The following is a 21,732-nucleotide window of genomic DNA, read 5'->3' as shown; positions in this document are numbered from 1 at the left end:
TGAGCTACAAGTGTTGGTGTTGGTTTAGGTTTTTGACTGATTTTGCTTCCTTTGTTTGACTCAGCCTTTGCTATGATCGTCTTTTGTTGTTGTTTACTGTTGTTGTTGTTGTTACTGTTTTTTTTTTTACTGCTTTTGCTTCATTTGTTTTGGCTCTGCTTTTGCTACGATCGTCTTTTGTTGTTGGCCTAGGGTTCTGACTGCTTTTGCTTAACTGTTTTGACTCTGCTTTTGCTACGATTGTTTTATCGTTTTATATATTTTTTTATTTGCTAGGGTTCGGGCTGGTCGCTTCTCATGTCTTACTCTGCTGTTTTCGGTCCACACTGCATTTGCTATGAGATATGGCCTGCCTTCCGTTTTTTAAAAAAAAGGAAGGGGGAAAAAAAGGAAAAAAAAGTTTTTTTTTTTTCCCCCGTTTTTGATAGTTTATCTACTGAGGTTAGAAATATCTTGTCTGATTTCCTGTTGGTGCTGCTCGGCGTTCACGTGTTGGGTTTGGAGCGGACTGTGGTGATGAGTGTGATGCTTGAGATGGACGTATAAATATGCCACCTTTCCGTTGAATAAATAGTTGGTAGTGTGCGCATGTGGTGTCCCCTTCTTGTCTGTGTCCGTTTCCGTGTTGCGCCGCCGTTCAATTCCATCATGCACCAACTCGCCCCCCAGGCCGTTATTCTGTATTTAAACATCAGAGGGGAACTAAGGTAAAGCAGTGCTTTCGGCGTCACTGCTACAAAAATGACCACAGTAGTATAAAAGGAAAAAGTGTTGTCTTACTCATGGTTTGTAAACACACTTGCCTTTCGATTTTCGCAATTTGTTTGTTTTGTATTGCGTTGTATGGAACATCATCATTTGATGTACGTTGCGTTCCAAAACGTACTACGTTTACGCAGGTGATTGTGAAAAATAAAAAAATAGCAAGTCCACCCCCCCCCCCCCCTCCTCCCCCCTTCAGAAAAAAAATTAAGAAGATCAATGATGGATGGCACCTTTAAACAATTTGCTTATGGATGAAAAAAAAGAATGGATGAAACGTTAGGCTGAACTTTATCTACAGCATTAGCCATACTATTCACATGATTAGCCTAGTTCAACCATAACTATTTTCTTAACTAGTATTGATAAGTCTTTTAATGTGCTTAAGTAACGTGACAATTGGTCCAAAATCTGAACTTAGTCCTATGGGCCTCAAGAGTCCTGATTCCAATCCCGCAAACCAGCTAACATCCTTTTAGCAAATCCAATTTTGTCCTTTGTGCCTTCGTGGTCGCAGTCGCTCAGAAAATGCAGGCACCAAAAAGTACGACAGCCTCGCCCCTTCGGCCCGGTAATTGCAAATGGCTTTGCATAATTATGAACGGAATTGAATTATTCCTGAGTGACACTCCACCGCGTACCCCCGGGCACATGGGCAAGAGCACCGTTAGTAAAGCAGCACCGTTAGCCTCGACACCATGCGTGAGAATGCCTGGATAGCTTTCTATCAACACGAATGGCGAACTTCATTTGTTAAATAGCGTGAATGGCTCGGCGTAAACGCACGCGCACAGCACTGAAGGAAAAGAGAAAGACAAAGTTAACTCAAAAATTAAAAGTTGTACATGGCTTCCGGTATCATGGAAGAGGCTGCAACCGCACCGTACCGGAGAACATCTCATAAAAGCTTGTCATGTTTTTCCCACTAGCCGAGGCAATATAGCAGGGGTTCGTATACCGAGAAAACTACCCTGACAATTTTAATAGATCAATCAATCAATCAATCAATCAATCAATCAATCAATCAATCAATCAATCAATCAATCAATCAATCAATCAATCAATCAATCAATCAATCAATCAATCAACCAATCAATCAATCAATCAATCAATCAATCAATCAATCAAACAAACACGTCATTAGTACTACCATTAGATTTCCTCTCTTTCTTTATTTGTACCTAAGCAGTTTACGCTCCGGAACATACGCTTTAGGTTCGACGCCGAAATAAACTGACCTTGGTTCGAAAGAAGGACTTAATTGCACTTCATACTCCTCTCACCAGTGCCTACCCCTTTGACGCACACCTAACGCTGCAGAATGCTCAAAGAACCAAAGCGAGTTGGATTGCTTCGAAGGTTGCGATGGCAGTTGTTAACCAGTTCTGTTGTCCCCCAAGTAAGCCTGATCATAAGAAAGAACCACGGAGTAAAGGTCTGTGCCGCATACCACCACAGTTTGTGCAAATGAAGTCTTACGTAGAAAAAATTAAGGACCTATGCTATACCTTGCTTCCTTGTCGATTTTGATATTCGTTGCAAATAAATGGTTTCGAAAAGCATCGCGCAAAAATATCACCATGAAAAAAACAACAAACAAATGCGTGTTTTTTATTTCATGCGGTAGTTTCCTTTTGTGCAGTGTGCTCAAACTAATTCAACAAGCTGTTCTGAGACACATAGGTTCTCGACATTACTCACAGGTGAGGACGTCCGGATAGCGATTCTTCTTCATGTTGGCGGGTAGCGAGGCGACTGCCGTGGAGCACGGGTCAGCCTCGTAGGCGCACAGCGCCTCCCACTCGCGGTCCAAGCGGTCCTTGCACTTTAGGTGGTCCTCCATGTACGTCTGCGAAAATAGCGGACCACAAACGATAACGTCAGTGACTAGTATTCAATGCGAGATCCCTATGGTTGTTGCTGCGCTTTGCAAATGGCGTTTGGTGTTCACGCTGAACTGTGTTATTTCTTTCGTTTTACATACGTTGGAAAAAGCTTTGCAAAGTGTACTACAGGCAGTCTGAAGAGACATTTTTGGCGGTGTCCTAAAGCCACAAATATGTGGAAGTGATCTCTGTGAGCATTCGAGCGAAATACAAACGCTATCCCTGGAACCCGTAACTTACAGATAATTGCAAAAATTCTAGGGACACTTAAGTCCGTCTTTTAGTGTATAAAAAGACAGTGCAATAACACTAATGTGCGGCTACACCTGCGGATACGGCGTTTACGTTCAAAAACTGTGATTCTCGCTTCATCAGTGATTCCTTAATTTTTGCCTGTGTTATCTTGCACAAACTCTAATTAAACATGCCGTCGTCAGCTGCAACCTTATGTGAAATAGCAGCAGGCATGTATATAAAGCCCTGCTTAACCAAGCCGTGCGAGTGCACCTTAGTGGCGTACGTTGCAGACACTACCCATGTAGTGCCATGTCAAGCCATCCCGTGACGTCACATAACCCGCCGACAAAATAGCGCCAGGCTATGCCAGCTGCCAGCTACCACCTGCCATTGGCATAGCTGTGACGTTTCCGATCACAAAGACGAGAACGTCGACACCGGATATTTTGGGGAACGACCCTTGAAACAGCCCTTTGCAACCGTTCGCAACTAATCAAGGCTACATTACTTTGACGTAAACTGGGCAACCTGGGTGCTCCCTCTACATGGGTGAACCTAAGAGACGTGGGCGTGGCGGGGCGTGGTTTGGCTTTGTCTCGACCTTTTTTTTTTTATTGTTTCTTGTACTTCGTCTTGTGTTGCTAAACCAGCTAAATACTTTTGCGTTGCGGAGACGAGTGCCGGAATAACAATTTTTTCTTGCACATTTTCTAGGCCTCTTTATTCGAAAAAGCGAAAAAAAAAAAAGGAAACAAAGCCATGGGACAATATTTATACGTGAAAATAATTTCTTGCGGTCGTCCGCGCTTTTATGCGCCCTTCGAGATTTTGTCACTATGACATCTCTTGCAATCAAGTGAAAAGCAGCGAACTTACAAATAAGGTTGACGTGACTCATCAAATTTGCGCGATCGCACTCAGCAACTTGTTTCCAATTTGACAAGCTGCTTTCGATTTCGAATGCAAAGGAACCAGCTCATAAAAAGTACAAGCAGAAAAAATTAGAGTAAGGTTGCAACTAGTAATTTGAGATTCAGAGCTAGAAGTTAAGATGTTTTTAATTAATGATATACTGAAGTAAATAATTTGAAAGTAACAAGCCTACATATAAGGCTCTCGTTTCAGTACTCTATGCACACTCGTGTAAGAAACGGGCATGGGGAGATCAAGTAATGCGATGACAAGATGATCGACAGTCGCAAAGGTGACAGAGTGGACTCCAGGAGAAGGAAGGCGTTGCAAAGGGCGGTGGCAGAAAATTAGGTAGGCGGATGACATAAGAAAATTTCTGGGGATTGGACGACTGCAGCTGATAGAAAACCGGTTTAATTGAAGATGTGTGAGAGGACGTTGCGTTGCAGTGGCAAGGTGGAGACTATGATGATGAGGATAATGATGATGACATATTGTTCTTCAAACAATGCTATACGGCTTTACGGCTCTATCGCCGCTGGGTCTCTCTGGCCTTTCATGGGACGGCGCGTTCGGCAACAGCCATCGCAGATGGAGCGTCCCGCATTCATCCGCTCTTCCAATACTCTCCCTCCTCTCCACAATACCCCGCACTTTTCCGTCCCTTGCACGGGTGTTATTCCTGACGTTACTACTTTTTGTTTTCCCACTTCTTCGCGTTTGTAACAATCTTTTTCATCGGTATACATAACCATCCGCCGGGTATTTCCTCTGACGGTCACCATGCAGCTACTCATTACTCAGCCCTCACTATAAACTCCTCGTTGCGCGTAATTTTCCTCATCTTTCGTGCCCCTGGAAACAACTTAACGGTTGCGACAAATTAATTCTTACAGTTGACTACTTCTACCACTACTATGACTACTGGAATCATTACTGCTACTACTGCGACGTAAAAACCACGGAACGGATCTTTGACAGCTGTCACTGTAAAGGTAAGTGCGCGGTGTAATAAACTGATTGTAATTGAAATTAATCAAGCCAAACGGCTCGCCTCCTCGCCCCTTCTGGGATGATACGAAAATGTTTTCTGGATGTTCAACCACCAAAGCAGGCATAAGAAATCATTCTTTCCTGTAGACACATGCTGGGGTGACCCTGCCACATAGGGGCATGGATGCTGTTTTTGAGTAGGTTGGCAAACACTGGGGTGGTAAATGGCGTACAACCGCATCGTAACATTTTGCCTAGCTGCATTCGCACGTGGTTGTCCTCGCAACAGCTATCGAGGGTGTCCCTTTCTTCTTTATGCAATACTGGTTTCACACCTATTGAAATATAAAGTTTTTTTTTTTTTTATGTCCTCGGGAAGCAGGGTTCAATGTAGAGCCAAGAAGCAAGACACCTTGGGCACTTTTGAAACTTTACCTTACTAAAGAAGAGAAGCACTTACGACGTCAGCCGTCCGACGCTTCGGAGTGGTTTTGCACTATATGTTGCGCGAGAAGGGTCCCTCATGAGCAAGATAATGTGATTGGGTCCCTGAGTTCAGGGATGAAAATTTGGGTTGTATCACTGTGGTATCTATGAGGGTAATTAAATGGTTCAAACTTCCGATCACAATTCGCTTTATGATGGCAGTGAAAAAAGTTTCCCTTAGCTTCTATTTGCGATTTTGGCCTCTTCTTTCTTGGGACCGCGGAGACAAATTTCCTGCAGCGGAACGGCACAACGGTCTGGTATGCAAATATTAAACAAATATCGCAGAATGCAAACCGACGGTGAACTGCGGACACCTACGATATTTTTGTGAACATTGCGAACATTGATTTGAGATCCGCTGTTCCGAAGTTTCACCAGCGACACACGTGTGGTACTATGTGGCCCACCATGACGAGTACGCTGCCTGGGAACATTTGATCGAAGCTGTGTATTGCTCGCTTCCTACATGCAGCATCTGTCAGTTTTTATTTTTTTTTATTTTCCAGAGAATCAGAAGAGACATAGACGAGTAAACCAAGTCTGCGGAGGAAGAAATCAAGCGACATGAATGAGAAAACAAGTGAGCTAGCGCGTGCTCGAGGCGGGGGTTTATTTATTCATTTATTTATTTATAAATTTATTAATTTGCGATACCCTCATGCGCCGAGGCATTAGAGAGGAACTTTTTAACGCGAAGCAGCATGAAAGGGTCACGATCGAGTCAGGAGCGTTAAGGAGTCACAAATCCCAGTACCGACGCTGAAAAATCTCTAGTCGAATATAATTAGACTCTCCTCGTAACTCAAACTCGTGACGCGAAGCGTGCGCTGAGACTCTTCCACTGTAGAAACCAGAGTTCTATCAGCACGCATTCTCAACCTCTGTAAAGAGGGCAAGACGAGGGCGGCGACTTTGTCTTCCGCATTGCGACCATTCCTTCCCGTGCCTGTGCTCGTACTGAGAGGGAAAACGAAACAAAACAAGCACCTCATACACACAAAGACAAAAAGTGTGACAGAGTGCGCAGCTCTCCGCGCCGTCGAAAAAGGCGAGCGGCCATTCGTGACCGCTTCTTCTTCTTTTCTGTAGTCTCCTCGCGGCGTTGGCTGGCGGGGTAGAGCAGCAACGAGACAGCGGCCCTGAGGGACAACAGCGCGCGCTAGCCGGGGCCAAATCCGCGCGGCGTTGCTGCGTCCCCGCGAGCAGCGTGTTGGGAAACCGTGGGACCGGACGCGGGCGCGCGCGTCGTCCGCCCGGTGAATTACAAGCGAACGGGTCTCCTGTCGCTCCCCAACCCCCCGGCGAAGCGTCTCCATTCCATTTGTTTCACGTAGACGGGCCTGGAAACGACAGTGCGTCGACGTCGTCGTCCTCGTCGCCGCACCAGCAGCGCCAGCCAGAAAACTGTACTGGGCGGCTTCGTTTCCTCGCCTTTCTGCTGCTACTGCTGTTGTTTTAGTAGTCTGTCGTAGTGTTTTCATTCTGGGTTTCATCTTATTCCCACCTACACCGTGTTCTCGGAGGTGGTAGGACAGCCGTCTCGATGCTAGGCTAGCAGCCCGTTGCTGGGCAGAGACTCCGGGAAAATGGACAGGGGAGAGAAAGGAGGGAGGGGGTGTAGTGGTGGAGCTCGCACAATTCCGACAGTTCGTGAGGAAGAGAACTGGAGGTGGTGTTGTGTTGGCGCTTGGTTCTTTTATCTCTGCGCTTCACACGCTGTCATTTTTCGGACATTCGTTTGTGGTGTTGTCTCGAATGGCCTCTGGGACCTCCCTCGAAAGCGCCAGTTTGTTCTAAAAAGCCTGCGCACTGGTACAAGTCTCCAGAACTCGGGTTCCAGGCTATTAATTATTTTTTTCCTTTGAAGCTCTGACCGAGTCACGTGGTATATATTTTTTCAGAATTTTTTTCAACTGCAGTGACAGCTCTCTAACATTTGTTTTGCCTGAGACGAACGCCTTCTCTTCGCATTTCTTCTTGCTAGAAGGAAACAGTCTGGCAAGGTGAGCCGACCGGCCTAACAAGGTACTGTTTCTAGCTCCCGCTTCTTGGTAGCAGGGTGCTGCAGCGACCAATGTAGCTTTATCAGGCCATCACAACGTAAAAGCATCGACAAACCACAGTGCTTGTCTGTTATTCGAGTACATTTTAGTTCCCGGAAAGACATTTCACTTTTAATCTCGCTCTTGTTTGAGGCCTCCTTGCTGCTTGAGTAATACCTGAGAAGCGCTTAACATGAATGGCAACCAGTTGGCGCTAAATGTTGGTGGAAAGTAAGAGCTGCGAAAAAAAAAAATAATAAATTCAGCCACAGCATCTATGAAGACATTACAGTTGTCAGGTGAAATAAATGCGGCGATGCTTCAGTGTCCACCAGCAATAAAGTTCACTCTCTACAAATCAAGTGGCGCAACAAGCTGAGATAAAAAACACTTCAGTTTTTTCCAATCTATCTAGAAGCAGTCATAAACAGTCGTATCTAAACTCAGTCATAACCAGCACACATGTCTAACTGCACCAATCTACCATTACGAACTTCTAGCGCTACATAAAAAGAGATGAATGCTGCCAACAGTACTTTACTAATTGGAATAATTTCGATTTAATCATACTTTGCTCGTTAAATTTGTGTTCAGGTTTTGAATTCGGTATTTACCGCTAGAACCCTATACAAAGAAACAAGAGCGCATGCGTGCTGGGCTTCAAGCAAGCAACAGATAACAATTTCGTTCTCTAAAAAACCGCATGAAAACACAAGACAAAAATGAAGCCAACTCTTCTTCGTTATCTGCGAATGTTGCTTAACAAGGTTAGAAGACAAACAAGTATTTACGCAGCCAGAAGAAGAAAGAATGAACACGGTTCCCGCTTACCAAGATCATGTGTCCAGTCGAAATGTCCAGGTTAGACGTCACCGGTTCCTCGCTCCTGCAAGGGTGAAAAGAGCCCTTCTAAACGAGTGTAAAGAAGTAAATAAATATAGCCAGGAGAGAAATTTACTCCTTCAAACGAAGATAAAACTTTAATTATAACAGCGCGGACAGCCGAAAATTTAGTGCAAGAGATAATGACCCGTGCTCGAGGAAAAGGACATTGGAAAAAAAGACGCCCTTTCAAAGGTAACCTGAACTGCTCCCGTTGAAGTCATTAACTAGCGACAGGCCAGCGGTCACGCATCATTCAGAAGTTTCGGCTCCCTTTGAACGTACACGAAGACTGCGTTATATTTGTCTTTTCTGTCCCCCGCCTTCTCTAATTGAATCAGGAGCAACATGTTCGTGAGTGCCGCCTGGCGATTATAAAATTAAGGGCTCCTCCGCCGCTGCTACGCCCGCTCCTCGAAAAGTGCTAGAGAGAGAGAGTGTCGGGCTACACACGTCAAAGCTCAGTCCTTCAAGTCTCTCAAACTGAGAATGACCGAACACGGAGGGCGTCGGGAAGGCGATTACAGGTCCTCAACGAGCCCATTTTTGGGCTCTGCGGGCCGTACCGAAGGTAGGCCGCAGCAAGAGAAATATGGTTCGGCTGACTGCAGGTTTGTCTTGGCTGTCCGCTTTGAGCCTTCCATTGTTGCACTTTATTATTTTTTTTTCACTGCGATGAAAACTCTAGTGACAGCAGTTATTGCGACTGCAGCCTTTACATCTATGCAGGCATCATCTCATAAAAAATGAATGAATGAATGAATGAATGAATGAATGAATGAATGAATGAATGAATGGTCTTAGGTTTTATCGTGCTAAAGCCACTCTTGGTGTGAAAGACACTGCAGTGGAGGGCTCCGGAAATTTAGACCATTAATGATTCTTTGATTTGCACTTATACCGCAAGTACATGAACGCCTTGTGTTTCGCTTCCATGGTAAGTCCTTGGAACCAGTAGTCGTCCGCCTTAAGCACTGGGCCACTGTGGCGGGTGCAATGAATGAATGAATGAATGAATGAATGAATGAATGAATGAATGAATGAATGAATGAATGAATGAATGAATGAATGAATGAAATTGATTTGGGCTGACTGCCAAGGCGCGATACAGATGCCCTTCGGCAGCAAACTGCGTGCGCTCAGAGACAAAAGATTAGCAGAAAAAAAGGAAGATCCTGCGCTGGTGGCACTGCATCTTTCTTGCTTTTGCGGTTTATCGATGAGTGTGCTTTACGCTTTGTTGCAAGAGGAATGGCTAGCGCACAGTTACATCTAGACCATGTGTTTGCAAAATTTTGCAAACGTAAAGCTCAAGAATTCTGAACGCTGTATGAGAAGTGCGGGTAAAAAGAAAGACAACGCCAGGCAATCGCCAAGATATCTTCGCGTCGTCTCACTTGAATGTGCCTGTCTCGCCTGTTCCTGAGACCGCGCTCACCCGCAACAACTCGCAAGATACGCGACAGCTGCTCTAGCAGGCCTACAGGATAACGAGGGCACATGGAGCCCTGGACAGAGGGCTCCACTCGGGAAGAAAGAGATAACCGCAGTAAAAGTTTCTCCTCCGCCTATTCATTGCTCATCAGAGCAAGCATTAAATATCGGGGAGGGGGAGTTAACATGTACAGTTCTGCATAGCACAGTTCTGGTTGTACTGAGAGTGGACACCTTCGTAGTTTGTTTCCAGTTTATTTTCATTTTCTTCATCCATTCAACGCCGGCAGGCTATATTTCCAGGTCTGGAGCGCATGTACCACCGTGGGAAAAAGTGGTATAAAACACTCAGTCGGTGACAGAGCTCGAAAAAACGGTAAGGAAATCCCATGTAGTGACACTGATAGGGACAGTGACAGTGACAAATGCATGTGGATGAAATGGGGTACCGCCATGTTTGCCTCGATCCTAAAATGCTGTTGCTAGATGAAGTCGCAATGCAGTTTTCCCTAGCTCTGCCACTGGCTGAGTGTTGTATACCACTGTTGCTCCCGACGGTACATGCGCTCCAGACCTGGAAATATAACCTGCCGGCGTTGAATGAACAAAGAAAATTAAAAAAAACAAACAAACAAAAAAGCTGGAAACAAACTGCGAAGGTGTCCACTCTCAGTACAACCAGAACTGTGCTGATGTGATGCTTATGTCGTGCTTATCTGGTTAAATATGCAAATATCGGCAAATTAAAAGAAACACAAGCTCTTAATCTTTGCATGAGCCTTGATATCGTAATGCGCTGCGATTAACACATATCCGAATGGCTCGTTGATCAAAATTATTAATTTTTACTCTGAAACAGATTGATATGAAGAGAAAAAAACCATATGGTAAAATTTTACAGTTTATACGTTGTAAGGAATTTAAATAAACTCGACGAGAAGTGAGGATATAAAGTAGATCACTGCCGCCGATTCTCCAAGGCTGAGTGCTACTATTAGATTTCTTTTAAAAGCTTTTCGCGCACTTACTTCTCTGCATGCTCAGTCGCACTGATGGCAGACTAATGACAAGGGGTGATAGCATGCTCTGTAATCATCATTACCTACAATGTCGGTCCACAGAACTGCCACCACCGGCGACTGCAAGAATGTTATTTTGTCTAGTTGGTCTAAGAACAACGAAAACCCACAGCTTAGATACGGTGGCACAAACATCGTGTTGCCAATGCATTGATCCTGCGTTGAGCCGGCCATTGCCAACACAATACCAATATTGGGCCAATGCTTCGTGCTGCCAATGCGAGGAGTTTTCCGGCTGTGCTGCTTGGTCACGGGTGGCTGACCGTTTTCAGGCAGAGAAGCGAAAGAATTTGTCTGAAACGCGAACGACTCCGCCTGCATGCGCGTCATGTTAACAGGCGCCCAAAGCACAGGTGGCAAGTCTGAGTGAAAGAAAGTGACCAAACTAAATAGAGCAAAAAAAAAAAAAAAGTTTCCTACGTGTAAAGCTCCGATAGCGCACATGTGTTATGCTAGAGAGGTTCACGCGGCATAATGTTATGCCTCGCACGTTTTCGGAGCTTTCGCGATGCCTCGGAGGCTGTGCTCAGCACTTGTTGAGTGTGCATGCTTACATACACACCAAGAAATAAATAGCTACGCTATGCAAACCTGTCGAATATTGAAATGCCTGAAGCTAGACTTGCGCAGATGGTACAGATACGACTGTAAAAATTGTTCAGGAAGAATAACAACATCAAACTGGACGCGCTGGACGGTGCAAAAGAAAGAGAAATAAATAACAAGGTGGGAGAGGTGCATAGGAACAAAACAATAAAAACGACGAGTAGGAAGGCTAAAGAAACGAGAATTTCGGATGCTTTCCACGCAGAGAACGAAGGCGAAGGACTGTCTGAAAGGGGGAACAAGAAATGGGTAGGAGGCATTGCACATGGCATCAAGGCTGGTATTAATGGCTCAAGCAGCAATACGCACCACGTCTCCTTAAGAGGGTTAGCGGGATAAAAAAAAAAAAAATCGCACCCGGTAAAACGTGCACGCACACGTCAACGTAGGAAATTATGAAAGAACTCCGCGAGCAGGCTAAAAACAAAATAAGAAATACACGGCAGCTTGGAAAAAAATAAAAACAATGCAACAGCGCTAAGGAATGTTTCTTGACAAATCAGTAAATTCAGGGACAAGCCTATGTTTGTGGTGAACGTAGTTATTGATACCGGGACACGTACACGACACATTTAAAAACATGGAGGCGTGGATGCCGTTCGAAGCAACGTATACGCCGCCCTGAACACCACCGGATCTTCGGAAGAACAATGCGGCTGAACAAAGTTCGCAGCTTAGAAGCTTACTTTCTCTGTCTCCTGTTTGTCTGGCTACACACCCTAACATCAGGCGCGGGACTGGAAGCGGCTCGAAAATTCGGAGGACTGCCCAGTATCCGGGCCGGCTCGGCCAGAACACCGAGGGTAAAGAACGAACTGTATGGCTGGTGTTGAAACGAAACAGGCGTGCAGAAACGAGCACCGAAATAGACGAAACAAGCCAGCCTGTTCGCAATGCTAGCGCTGTACAAAATGAAGCTTCTGGTTCTGTGCTCGCATTTTTTTTTTTCGGCCTCGCGATATTGGAAGAAGCGCCGGCCACGTCGGAGCAGACGCTGCCGCAGCGGCAATAAAGAAAGCCCATATAACACGTCTTCCCCCCAGCGCGTACATCGGTTTCTCGCGCCAGGGACGGTGCAACAAGCTAGAGGAGGAGAGGTAGAAAGATAGAAAGTGATAGGGAATGGAGGCGATACGCATTTCGTCCTGCGCGCAAACACCCCACGTCGTCGGGAAATGGTTATCCCAGGGGTATTAACAACTGCCGTAAAACCATGTAACCGGCGAAAAATCGTGGCCGGCGCGCATTGCTCCTTGGCGTCAATATATAGCGGCCTCGTCACACGCGCTGCCCCTGAACTCCGAGAAGCGAAAGGAAGGAGCAAGAGAGAAAGAGAGAGGTACATGGCTGCTCCTGGAGCTGAGGGAGTACAACAACGGCACGGCGAAACGCTGTATCCTGAAATGCCGGCCGCCGAATGGCACTCCAGATGTCAGGGGCGTTCGGAATCGCTCTGGGCGAGCGATTCTTTCTCTGTTATTGTTTCATTGTGAATCGCGGATGTGCCCGTATTCCGCAAGCGTTCTATCATTTTTATCTACGTATTCCGAAGTTATTAACTGGGTTTGGAAGTGAAAGAACAGCTCGCTAGTATAGTTTTCTTGGCTTGTTCCTTTTTTGCTCCATTTGCACTGGTCGTCGACGCTTTATTCTTTTTAGATGTTAGAAAGTCAATCCTTGCCATATTTGCTGGTCAGGTTTGAGCGGCTTCAGTGATGTCTCATATTAGAACTAGTATTTGATTGACTCAGTACACAACCGAACAGCGGAAAGAAATAAAGAAACGGCTCTTCCAAATCTTCGCTATTAGGCAAATCTTGTCCCGAAGTGTAAAGGAATAAAGCAAGGAGAAGCTGTTTCTTAGCTTGCTGCCTTCATGACACCTACTGTTGCCCGTGTTTAACTGCAGATTGCACACGCTCGTGCGACTGCCACTGGTAAATTAGTCAGATCGCTCCCGTCTGCCTCGTTAGGAGAAAATGATCCGATAGTGCGGCGAAGGAGCAGACATCCTCGAAGCCGCAACTCTCGCTCATCCCCTCGAATTCAAGACATGGTCAATCAGAAACGCTGCTTACTGCGCACTTTTGAAAGCTTAAACATGTTGCGTTGAAACCAGATGGCACATTTCCGAAAAATGCCGCGATACACGACGCCTTTATTTTGACAAGGAGACAGGAAAGAGAGAAGAAAAGAAACTTGTAGCGAGAGATTAAAGCGATGTAACATAGGGTAAAAACACAGAAAAAACACTTAGCGCTGATGGTTATCCACCCTTACCCTCTCTCTCTCTCTCTCTTCGTCTTCCTTTAATCTATCGGTCCGTGCCGTAGACGGAATGCCGAGACCAGATAGTTTTACTCGCTCAAAGTTGCACTCCTCGATATGTCTTGCGCGCTTTGATGTTTACTCCCCTCTTCCGACTTCTTCCTTCTGTCGGGCTTCCTTCACAAGTCTGCCTTGTTTCGGTATGCCTGTATCTCGTATGTGGGCCACGAGACAGCGTATAATAGAGAGTGACGTCGCTCCTTTTACTAGCATTTCTTCACAGCAGCTGCTCCTGCGGCACTTCCCTTTCACTCCCCCGTGCAGGACATTCCTTGTGTAATAAGCCGAGCGTTAAAGATGAGTACTTTTGCTCCATATAACCTCGTTATTCTGAGGTTCTGTATAGGCCCGAAAACTGTAGACATGCGCTTAACCACGCAGCGTGTCGCAAACACAGTCGTGCAGGGGGTAAGGGCCAAATTTTACAACGTTCCATAGCTTAAGCGGTTTGCTTACCTTACACGAGAAAGAGCTAAGCTTTTTAGATTCAAGGAAGCGTTGAAGGGAGCCAGCCAATTGTATAGCCGACCTTAATCGTTCCTTGGTGTTAAGGAGGCGCTAAGAGCAATGAGGGGCAATTTAGTGTCAAGAATTTAGGCTTAATATCATAATGTATTGCTTTAACTTAGAAAAAAAAACCAAGTTCACGCACTTGCTCTTTTGGACTTGCTCCGCAGGTTGCTCTTAAGTGCGCCCCCTTTGAATTTTACACGTACGACGTCAATGCTGTGGATGACTTGGCCTTAAAATATTTTTAGTCCTGCAAAGTGTAATTGTTTACAGTGCGATCGGCTTTGCAGGGGTGGCAGCCAACGTTCACCGCACCCGCTATATCACCGTGAACTTGGCGTCGCCTCAGACAGAGGAGACGCCCTACTGCACTTCTGCAGAGGGTCTTTTTGAAATGAAGAAAGCCTGCAGGTCAAGGGACGAGGTAAAAACAAATATGATGGTAACACTGCACCTACCTCAAACAAAAAAACGCTCCTACGAAAGACTCGCTGAGCGCTCCTTAGTAAAGTGTATTTAAACATCGATCTAAGCCGCACTTATGACATGCTCAATGAAGTAAGCAGTATTCTAAAATTTGGCCCTAAGACCAAATAGACACAAGTACGTTATTATTCAGGCTCATGGTTTATATTGCCACAGGTTGGAAGGAGCGGAATGTTTGGACGTGAGCAATGGCTTGCGATGCATTTCTGAGCCAAACAAATGCAGAGTTTCGCCGGTGTATATTTACGTTTTCATTTTCTCCGGTTCCAAGTTTAGTCGGAAATATACTAGCGGTGTAAATTTGCTCAAGGATACACTAGCACCTGTTCGCTAAAACCTCGCGCAATTTGCTTCAGCTGAGGTATATGATATAGTTAGCGGTTGAAAGGCGAACCTCAGAATTTTGTATGATTGAAATGGAAGCTGCAGCCAGCGTTATAATATCAGAATTTAGTTTCTCAAAGTATGTTGCACATGTCAGCGGTTATTATGCGCAACATGCTTTGAAAAATCAACGCTTACTGTGAGTATGGTTAAAACCCATTGCTTGTTTCTATATTACCGCAGGCTAGCACAGCGTGGTAGCGCTAGCCATTTGCAAACCGTTATTACCAGAAACATATTTGAAGAAATCGGCGATTTCAAATCTACGGAATCCTGAAGCAAATATTGTAATCGTAAAGCGGCAAGGTACCTGAGTGACATGGACAGTGTTGGTGTCCGGATTTGGGACACCGTTCTTTCTAAGGTTGCCAACGATTGAAAATTTTGGGCAAAAATAGATGGCGAGCCGAGATTGAAGGTTGATGAAAATAAAGATGAATAAAAAATCTTTCCAACCGTTTGCGTGCAACGCTGGCGCATATGAGCGCGGCAAATGTGAGGCCCACAAACGAGGGCACACTCTAAATGGCCTTTGCGCGAACTGTGCAGCCGCGTCTAGGCAAGCGAACCGAACAAGAAGAAAGAGAGTGGGGGTCAGGGAGCTTCGAGGGGGTGGTTCCCTGGTGTTCGCTCCTAAGCAGGCCATTATCCCGGAATTGCCGTCGCGCACTCGACAAGCTTACCGCCGCGTATACTCGCTTTATTTCTTTCCGCTGATTCTTTCCCTGCGTTAAGCTCCCTACACTGTCTCTTATCATCCCTCTCCGTAACTTTGACTTCGTTGCATTCCCTATTTTTTATATATAGAAGCGTAGCAATTTCCCCTAGTTTTGTTCCCGATCAACCCTTTTCTACTTTCATTTATTTCAGCTTCGCGCCATTCCAAGAACTCTCCTTTGCTGCCTTCGTGGCATCATTTGTCTTACAACTTTGGTCTGAAACCCTATCTTGACACGGTCCCTATTCGACCCGTTTGGCTGCTTGGCTCAACGCTTTCCGTATAAAAACTGATTTGGACGGTCAATGAGGGATCACGTAGACTTTTAAAGGCTGCACAGGTTTCCCACATGAACATTTAATGAACGATGGCGTGATTTATTTTTTCGAACGACTCGGGATTAAGTGCGTTTAAGCATATCCACGAAATCATGCAGGTAGCATGGAGTTAAAAAAAAGTAGTATATGGCTTTCCCCTACGTGCTCTTGGGTATAATTGCAGTACATTGTGTACCGTTGAAAAAGCTGATATAAACGCTATTACGCAATATTCAGTAAAAACCGTATTTTTTTAAATTTTGGATTATTCATTAAGACATTATACAGAGTGGAAACTAATGAGACGTAGAAAGAGGAAAGCATCCGTAAGTAAAGAAGTGCTCCTGAACGAAAAGGGCGACATATATCGTCGCATCCGCAACAACACAAAATAGCTTAACAATAGAACGCTATGACGGATTCTCGTAATGTGTTTCCTTGTAACCTTGATTGCGCTTAAAGGAAAGAAAAACACCGCAAAATGGGCCGCAGTGTCTGGTAGAGACATGCAAGACAATGTTTTTTTTGAGTAAGCGCACGTTTCCACAGCACCGGACCTTTTTTGTCGGAACTTCACGGCTTGGTGATGATAAGTTACCATTCTCTACTTTCTTAATTCACGTGAATTCGTTATTAGTGCTGCAATCAAATCTGAGAACGAAGCAAGTCACGGGTAAACTAGCCCGTCCCCTTCTATGCAAAAGTATTCGCAGATGAAAGAGACAAAGAAAGAAAAGAAAAAAGAAAAGACGTGGCCAATAACTAAAGCAGTCTGAGGGAATAAAGAATAATAGGAACAGGAAGGTGAGAGCCATACAGAGCAGAAACAAAAATGAAATATGGCACACTTTCATCATTTCAATCAATTTCTTAACCTTAGGGTTTTTACGAGTGTCTCCTGGCACGCATATTTCCGCAAATACATATCTTTAAAGTCGTTACTGCTATAAGAGCGGAGAAACGGGCGCAGAGTCTTCGTGGAGAGAGGAACTGGTGCACAAAAAGAAACGAAAAGCGAAATTACGATGAAAAGAGTAAGAAAAACACCACGTGTGAAGACAAAAAAAGAAAACAGGAACAGCAACTGACGTTTACTGTATCGGGGTCGGCTGGAATTGACAGGCTCCCCTCCCCTAACGTGCTCGGAACAAGCCCGTCGTAGAAGTGTAAGAAAGAAAGATAACAGGGGAATAACTTCGGAGCTTGAGACGGCTTCAAAAGGAAATCGTTGGAGGCAATAAAAATTCGCATGGTGACGACGCACAAATAAAACGGATTTATTCTCATCCGCCACTGTTGGTACAACGGTAGAAGGCGAAAACGCAGCAGATCATCGAATAGAACGAAGTGAAAAAGATGGAGCGTTTGAAAGCCACACAACGGCCGCAGGCGGTATGGCCTCGCGCAACCGCCCAAAATCCCGTCGCCCGGTCGCCAGCCATTACACGTAAGACAAGCCACAGGGGGATTCCAAAATCGCGCTGTTTCCCCTCCTCATCTCCTCTCCCTCTTTCCTTCCGGTTTTCGTTCGTGTCTCTTTCTTCCCTGTGGTGCCTGCACAGGCGCACGGACAGACTTTAGAACTGTTTGGCCGATGCTTTTTCTTCAACACGGCGAGTTGTCGCGGGCTCCCACCGGAGGCGACAGAGGCGAGCCGATAGAATAACGGACAGCATCGATTCGATAGAAAGCAGTGCTCGGAGAAACCGGAAATAATGTTATCTAGATGAAAAAAAAAAAGGAGAACACTAGTAAAATTCGCGAATTGGTTTTCAAAAACGCGCATATAAAACGTTTGCATAAGGTCGGACGAAACTTTGAGATACGGAAGAAGAGGAATAAAAAAAGAGGGAGAAAGGAAACGCGGGTCACTGGTGACACATTGTTTGATTGGTGTCTTTGCTGCGATGTTTTCGCTCACCTTCTTTCCTGATATTTTGACAGCCCCAAAGTTCCGTTATAGCTGGCCTAGTTCGCTCTTCGGTAAATAAGTTTAAAGGCGATTCTCAGTTGCTTTACTGGTTTAGACAGCGATTCGATGCACACTGGTGGTGTGCTCCGAGACACGCCTGCTTGGCAGCCAAGAACTCTACAGGTTAGCTGCTTTTGTTTGAAATATCAATAACACCACGGCCGCGCAGTATAGTGGACTGCATGGGCCTCGATATGGCATCACAGCGGCCTAAGTTAAAACGCAAAATAAATATAATTAGGCGAGTGGTCGACTCATCTGTTGATACTAACTGTGCGCTTATTACTTGCTATCACCGACGACCGGCTTTTCTGTAGGCTTAAGAAATGTCTCCATGAGGTTTTGAGGCCCTCCGCTATGAGCCAAATTTTACATTTACAGCAAGCCCTGGAATGAATGAGTACAATACATTTCATTTTTGCATGTCATCGGATGCGCATCGATATAATTGATAAGCATGTGATTACACATTGCGATGGAAACTGGTGCGACTGTGAAATAAACGTATTAAACAAAGTGATGCAATTGCGAGTGTAATCCTGCAAAATAAGAAAGCTTAGTTAAAATGATTTCGGAACTATCCTTGGCTTGTACGCTTTCGTTAACTTACATGAGGAGCCCTTCATGCTTCCTCAACTTGAGGAAGCGATGAAGGGAGCCATCTAATTCTCGAACCGTCTTTAACAGCCCAATGGGTAACAAGGCGACCAGATCGAACCTCTTGCATGTGTCTTGTGTCGATAATTTGCGCCTTATATACCTAATTTAACTGCTTAAATTGCAAAATACAATTACACATTTATAATTTTGTGTTTATTTAAGTACTGTGCTGTGCGCGCTCGCTTTGCGCTATTTTAATGCTGAAGTTTGCTTGGCGGATAATCATTGTTGGTCTGGCAACGTGCAATTCTCATTGAAGGGGCAGCGGACGATGTTCGTTCCGCCCAGTCAGGCACATCCTCGTCATCGGCCCAGACGTCGGAAGCGTCCCTACTGCGCAAGCGAAAAATATGTTGCGCAGTGAAGCATGCGTTCTGGTCAAGGAGCGAGGTAAAGAAGCAGGGAGGTAGCATTGTGCCAGGCACAACGCTACCTAGAGAAAAAAATTATGGGGAGCATTTAAGCGCCGCCTTTGAGTATATGACGCGATAGTGTAGGCTACTAACCCACATATAAAGCCCGCTTTAACCAAGCCGTGTGAATGTACCACCTGTGTGGCCTATAGGGGTAACTTGAATGTAGTGGTTTTATAGAAGGCTGATTCTGATATCGGCTGATCGCGTTAAAGGACTCCCAAGGTGGACTTCATGAAACGCAGTTTGACAGAAGGAAGGCGACCCCTGTCTTAAGGCATCCTCAGTGAGGTAAGGAACCTTTGAAAATTTAGCCAGTATTGAATGACGAACCAAACTCAACGCCACATTTTGTGATATTTTATGCAAGAGGGCTCAAGAGCGGGTAAGCAACATTAAATGAAATAAAGGGGCTAGAATATGCGGAGCTATGTTCTATAGTGTTGAAATGCCCGGTTCGTTATACCAAGCGGAAAAGCTGATGCGTGCGAGTTCGAGTCAACGCATCTTATTAAGAAAAAAAAAAGACAATTTGCAAGAGAGCGATAGTTATGAGAGCGGGCGTGAAAGTTGAGCAACTTTTGGGCAGTCAAGCTGGCTAAATGAAGCATTTGCGATGGCTAACTACATGCCTTCTCCTCATCCTCCCCCCTCTCCCTTGTTATCACACTGTATACCCGGGAAAAACGAAAATAAAGTACAAGAAAAAGGTTCTTGTATCTTTCCTGTCATTTCCAAACCCCCCCCCCCCCCCCCCCCCAAAAAAAAAAAAAAAAAAAAAGATAGAAAAGGAATGAGGCAGGAGGATGTGCACCGTCGCTTGTTTTGGTAGCTTTATCTTCTGCTTTGTACACTAAAAGGGGTAACGTCAACCGCCATATTTTATAGCAGTTTCTAACGGGCGTCTAATGATTTGGCAGTAACAATGATCACCATGACCGTCATTGCACAAGCACATTTTCACAGTGCAGAGGCAAAAATAACGCGGGGAGGAGCGGCCCATCGTTCCCATAGCTGCCTTCCAGGAGGTAGGGTACTATACCAAAAGAATACTTCTGTGTGTACATTACTGGCGCATCCGCCAAAAGGTTTGTTGATATTTCGCCTCACTATTTGCGTGCTTTGTCATGCAAATGAAATGAAAGATTGACAGTATTGCAATTTCCTGTTTCCGAAAGCATATGTTGTCTACTGAAAGTGCGGGCTCCTTTAACCGTAACAAGGAGTGTAGGACAGCGAATAAACCGAAAAGATATACACAATAGCACATTTCCTGCAATCATGGTTGCGCCTCGAAGAAAAGAAGAAAATAAACAGCTACCCGTGAAGGAACCTTAAGGCACCGTTTCTTTCAACAAGCCGCGGACGGGCTTTAAATCGAGGGAACCACAGGGATCTGAAAAATATATATATATATACTGGCATCGTCAGGGGATCATTCGATAAAAAACACATACATTTTGCCTAGCTGCAATGATTTCCTGACAAGCCTCATACACCAACGCGAGTGCGCGTGCCAAAGAAAAAAAAAAAAAAGGCACCGTTAGCAAGAGGCTAACCGGTCCTTTTATTGGCCGTCCCTGAACGAAACGCTGCGAGGCGAAGAGAGCGATGAGATGATTGCACGAATAACAGCGTGTCGTGCCCATTCTCTTATGGAACGACATGGAGGTGAGGTTAAGGGTTCAGGACGGGGAGGTAAGCGGTATTTTTTCAGTGGTGCTGGAGCCGGCGTGTCTAGTATATGACAAGCCGGGAACGGAGCCAGCTGCCAGCGTGGAACGTCAGCCGGCCGCACGGGGCACGTCGTTTTTCAGCGGTTCATTCGATAAGCTTTGAGGCAGTCTATCACTTTGTTCCGAGCTGCGCGGGTGCACGTACGGGCTCGCTCGCGTTATTTTTTAGTCCGCTGCAATCCGGCCAGACTTTATTGATGGACGTTCGTTGCAGGACCCGTTTTTCACGCCGAGAGCTGCTCTGCGAGTGAGACTACCCCATTCGTTCGTTCGGTCGTTCTTTGCAGTGCACTGTCCCTTTATAGTTCGCCAACGATTTTTTTTTCTCTTTACTTTTCGCTTCTTCCATCTGCCGAACAGAGCGATAGAATATGAGAGGGTGCAACAGAGGAAAGCGTCAAGGAGTTGTAAGTGGAAAACATAAACGTGGAGAATCTAAAGCCGGCTGCAAAGTCGCTACAAGTTTCATAAAGAAAGCTGTTGACTAACTCACAGAGCTCGATTAATAGTTGAACTTTAGCCAGGCAAGACCACAACCACATATCTCCATACAAGTCATTCCTCACTAGATATGTTAAGCTGCACACTATAGCAGGAGGTTCAACTATTTGATCAGGGAAGGGGGCGAAGCTATCTGTTCAAAATGAAATGGAGTAAAGTCGTTTTCGTTTTACACAGCCCCATATACATCGCCTCACAGGCGGTATCCCCCATAACTAAGCTTTTCTGATGAAGCGATAGTAAAAAAAAAAAAAAAAAAAAAAAAAAAAAAGAAAAAAAAAAAGTATGACGCGGTATGACAAGGTTTCATGTCCGGAAGTGACTTAAGCGTATTAAAGGACATTGCAGTAGAGGATTTAAGGGTTAATTTCGACCACTTGGGGCT

The 21,732-nt window shown here is 45.2% G+C and overlaps 1 protein-coding gene across 1 annotated transcript in view; it reads right to left on the bottom strand.

The window, feature by feature from the left end:
- Positions 1 to 21,732, bottom strand: part of IA-2 (tyrosine phosphatase IA-2) — a 419,415-nt gene that overhangs the window by 40,855 nt on the left and 356,828 nt on the right. The window contains exons 16-17 of the mRNA XM_084592103.1: positions 8,153 to 8,207; positions 2,464 to 2,611 (exon numbers count right to left, since the gene is read on the bottom strand). Of these exons, the coding sequence (XP_084448229.1) occupies positions 2,464 to 2,611; positions 8,153 to 8,207 (203 nt within the window). The remainder of the gene's footprint in view (positions 1 to 2,463; positions 2,612 to 8,152; positions 8,208 to 21,732) is intronic.

This window comes from Amblyomma maculatum, chromosome 2, assembly GCF_055883805.1.
Source record: "Amblyomma maculatum isolate TAMU_Amacu chromosome 2, ASM5588380v1, whole genome shotgun sequence".
Classification (NCBI taxonomy): Eukaryota; Metazoa; Arthropoda; class Arachnida; order Ixodida; family Ixodidae; genus Amblyomma; species Amblyomma maculatum.
The sequence above is the reverse complement of the archived record's forward strand: the minus strand, read 5'-3'. Positions and strand labels throughout refer to the sequence as shown.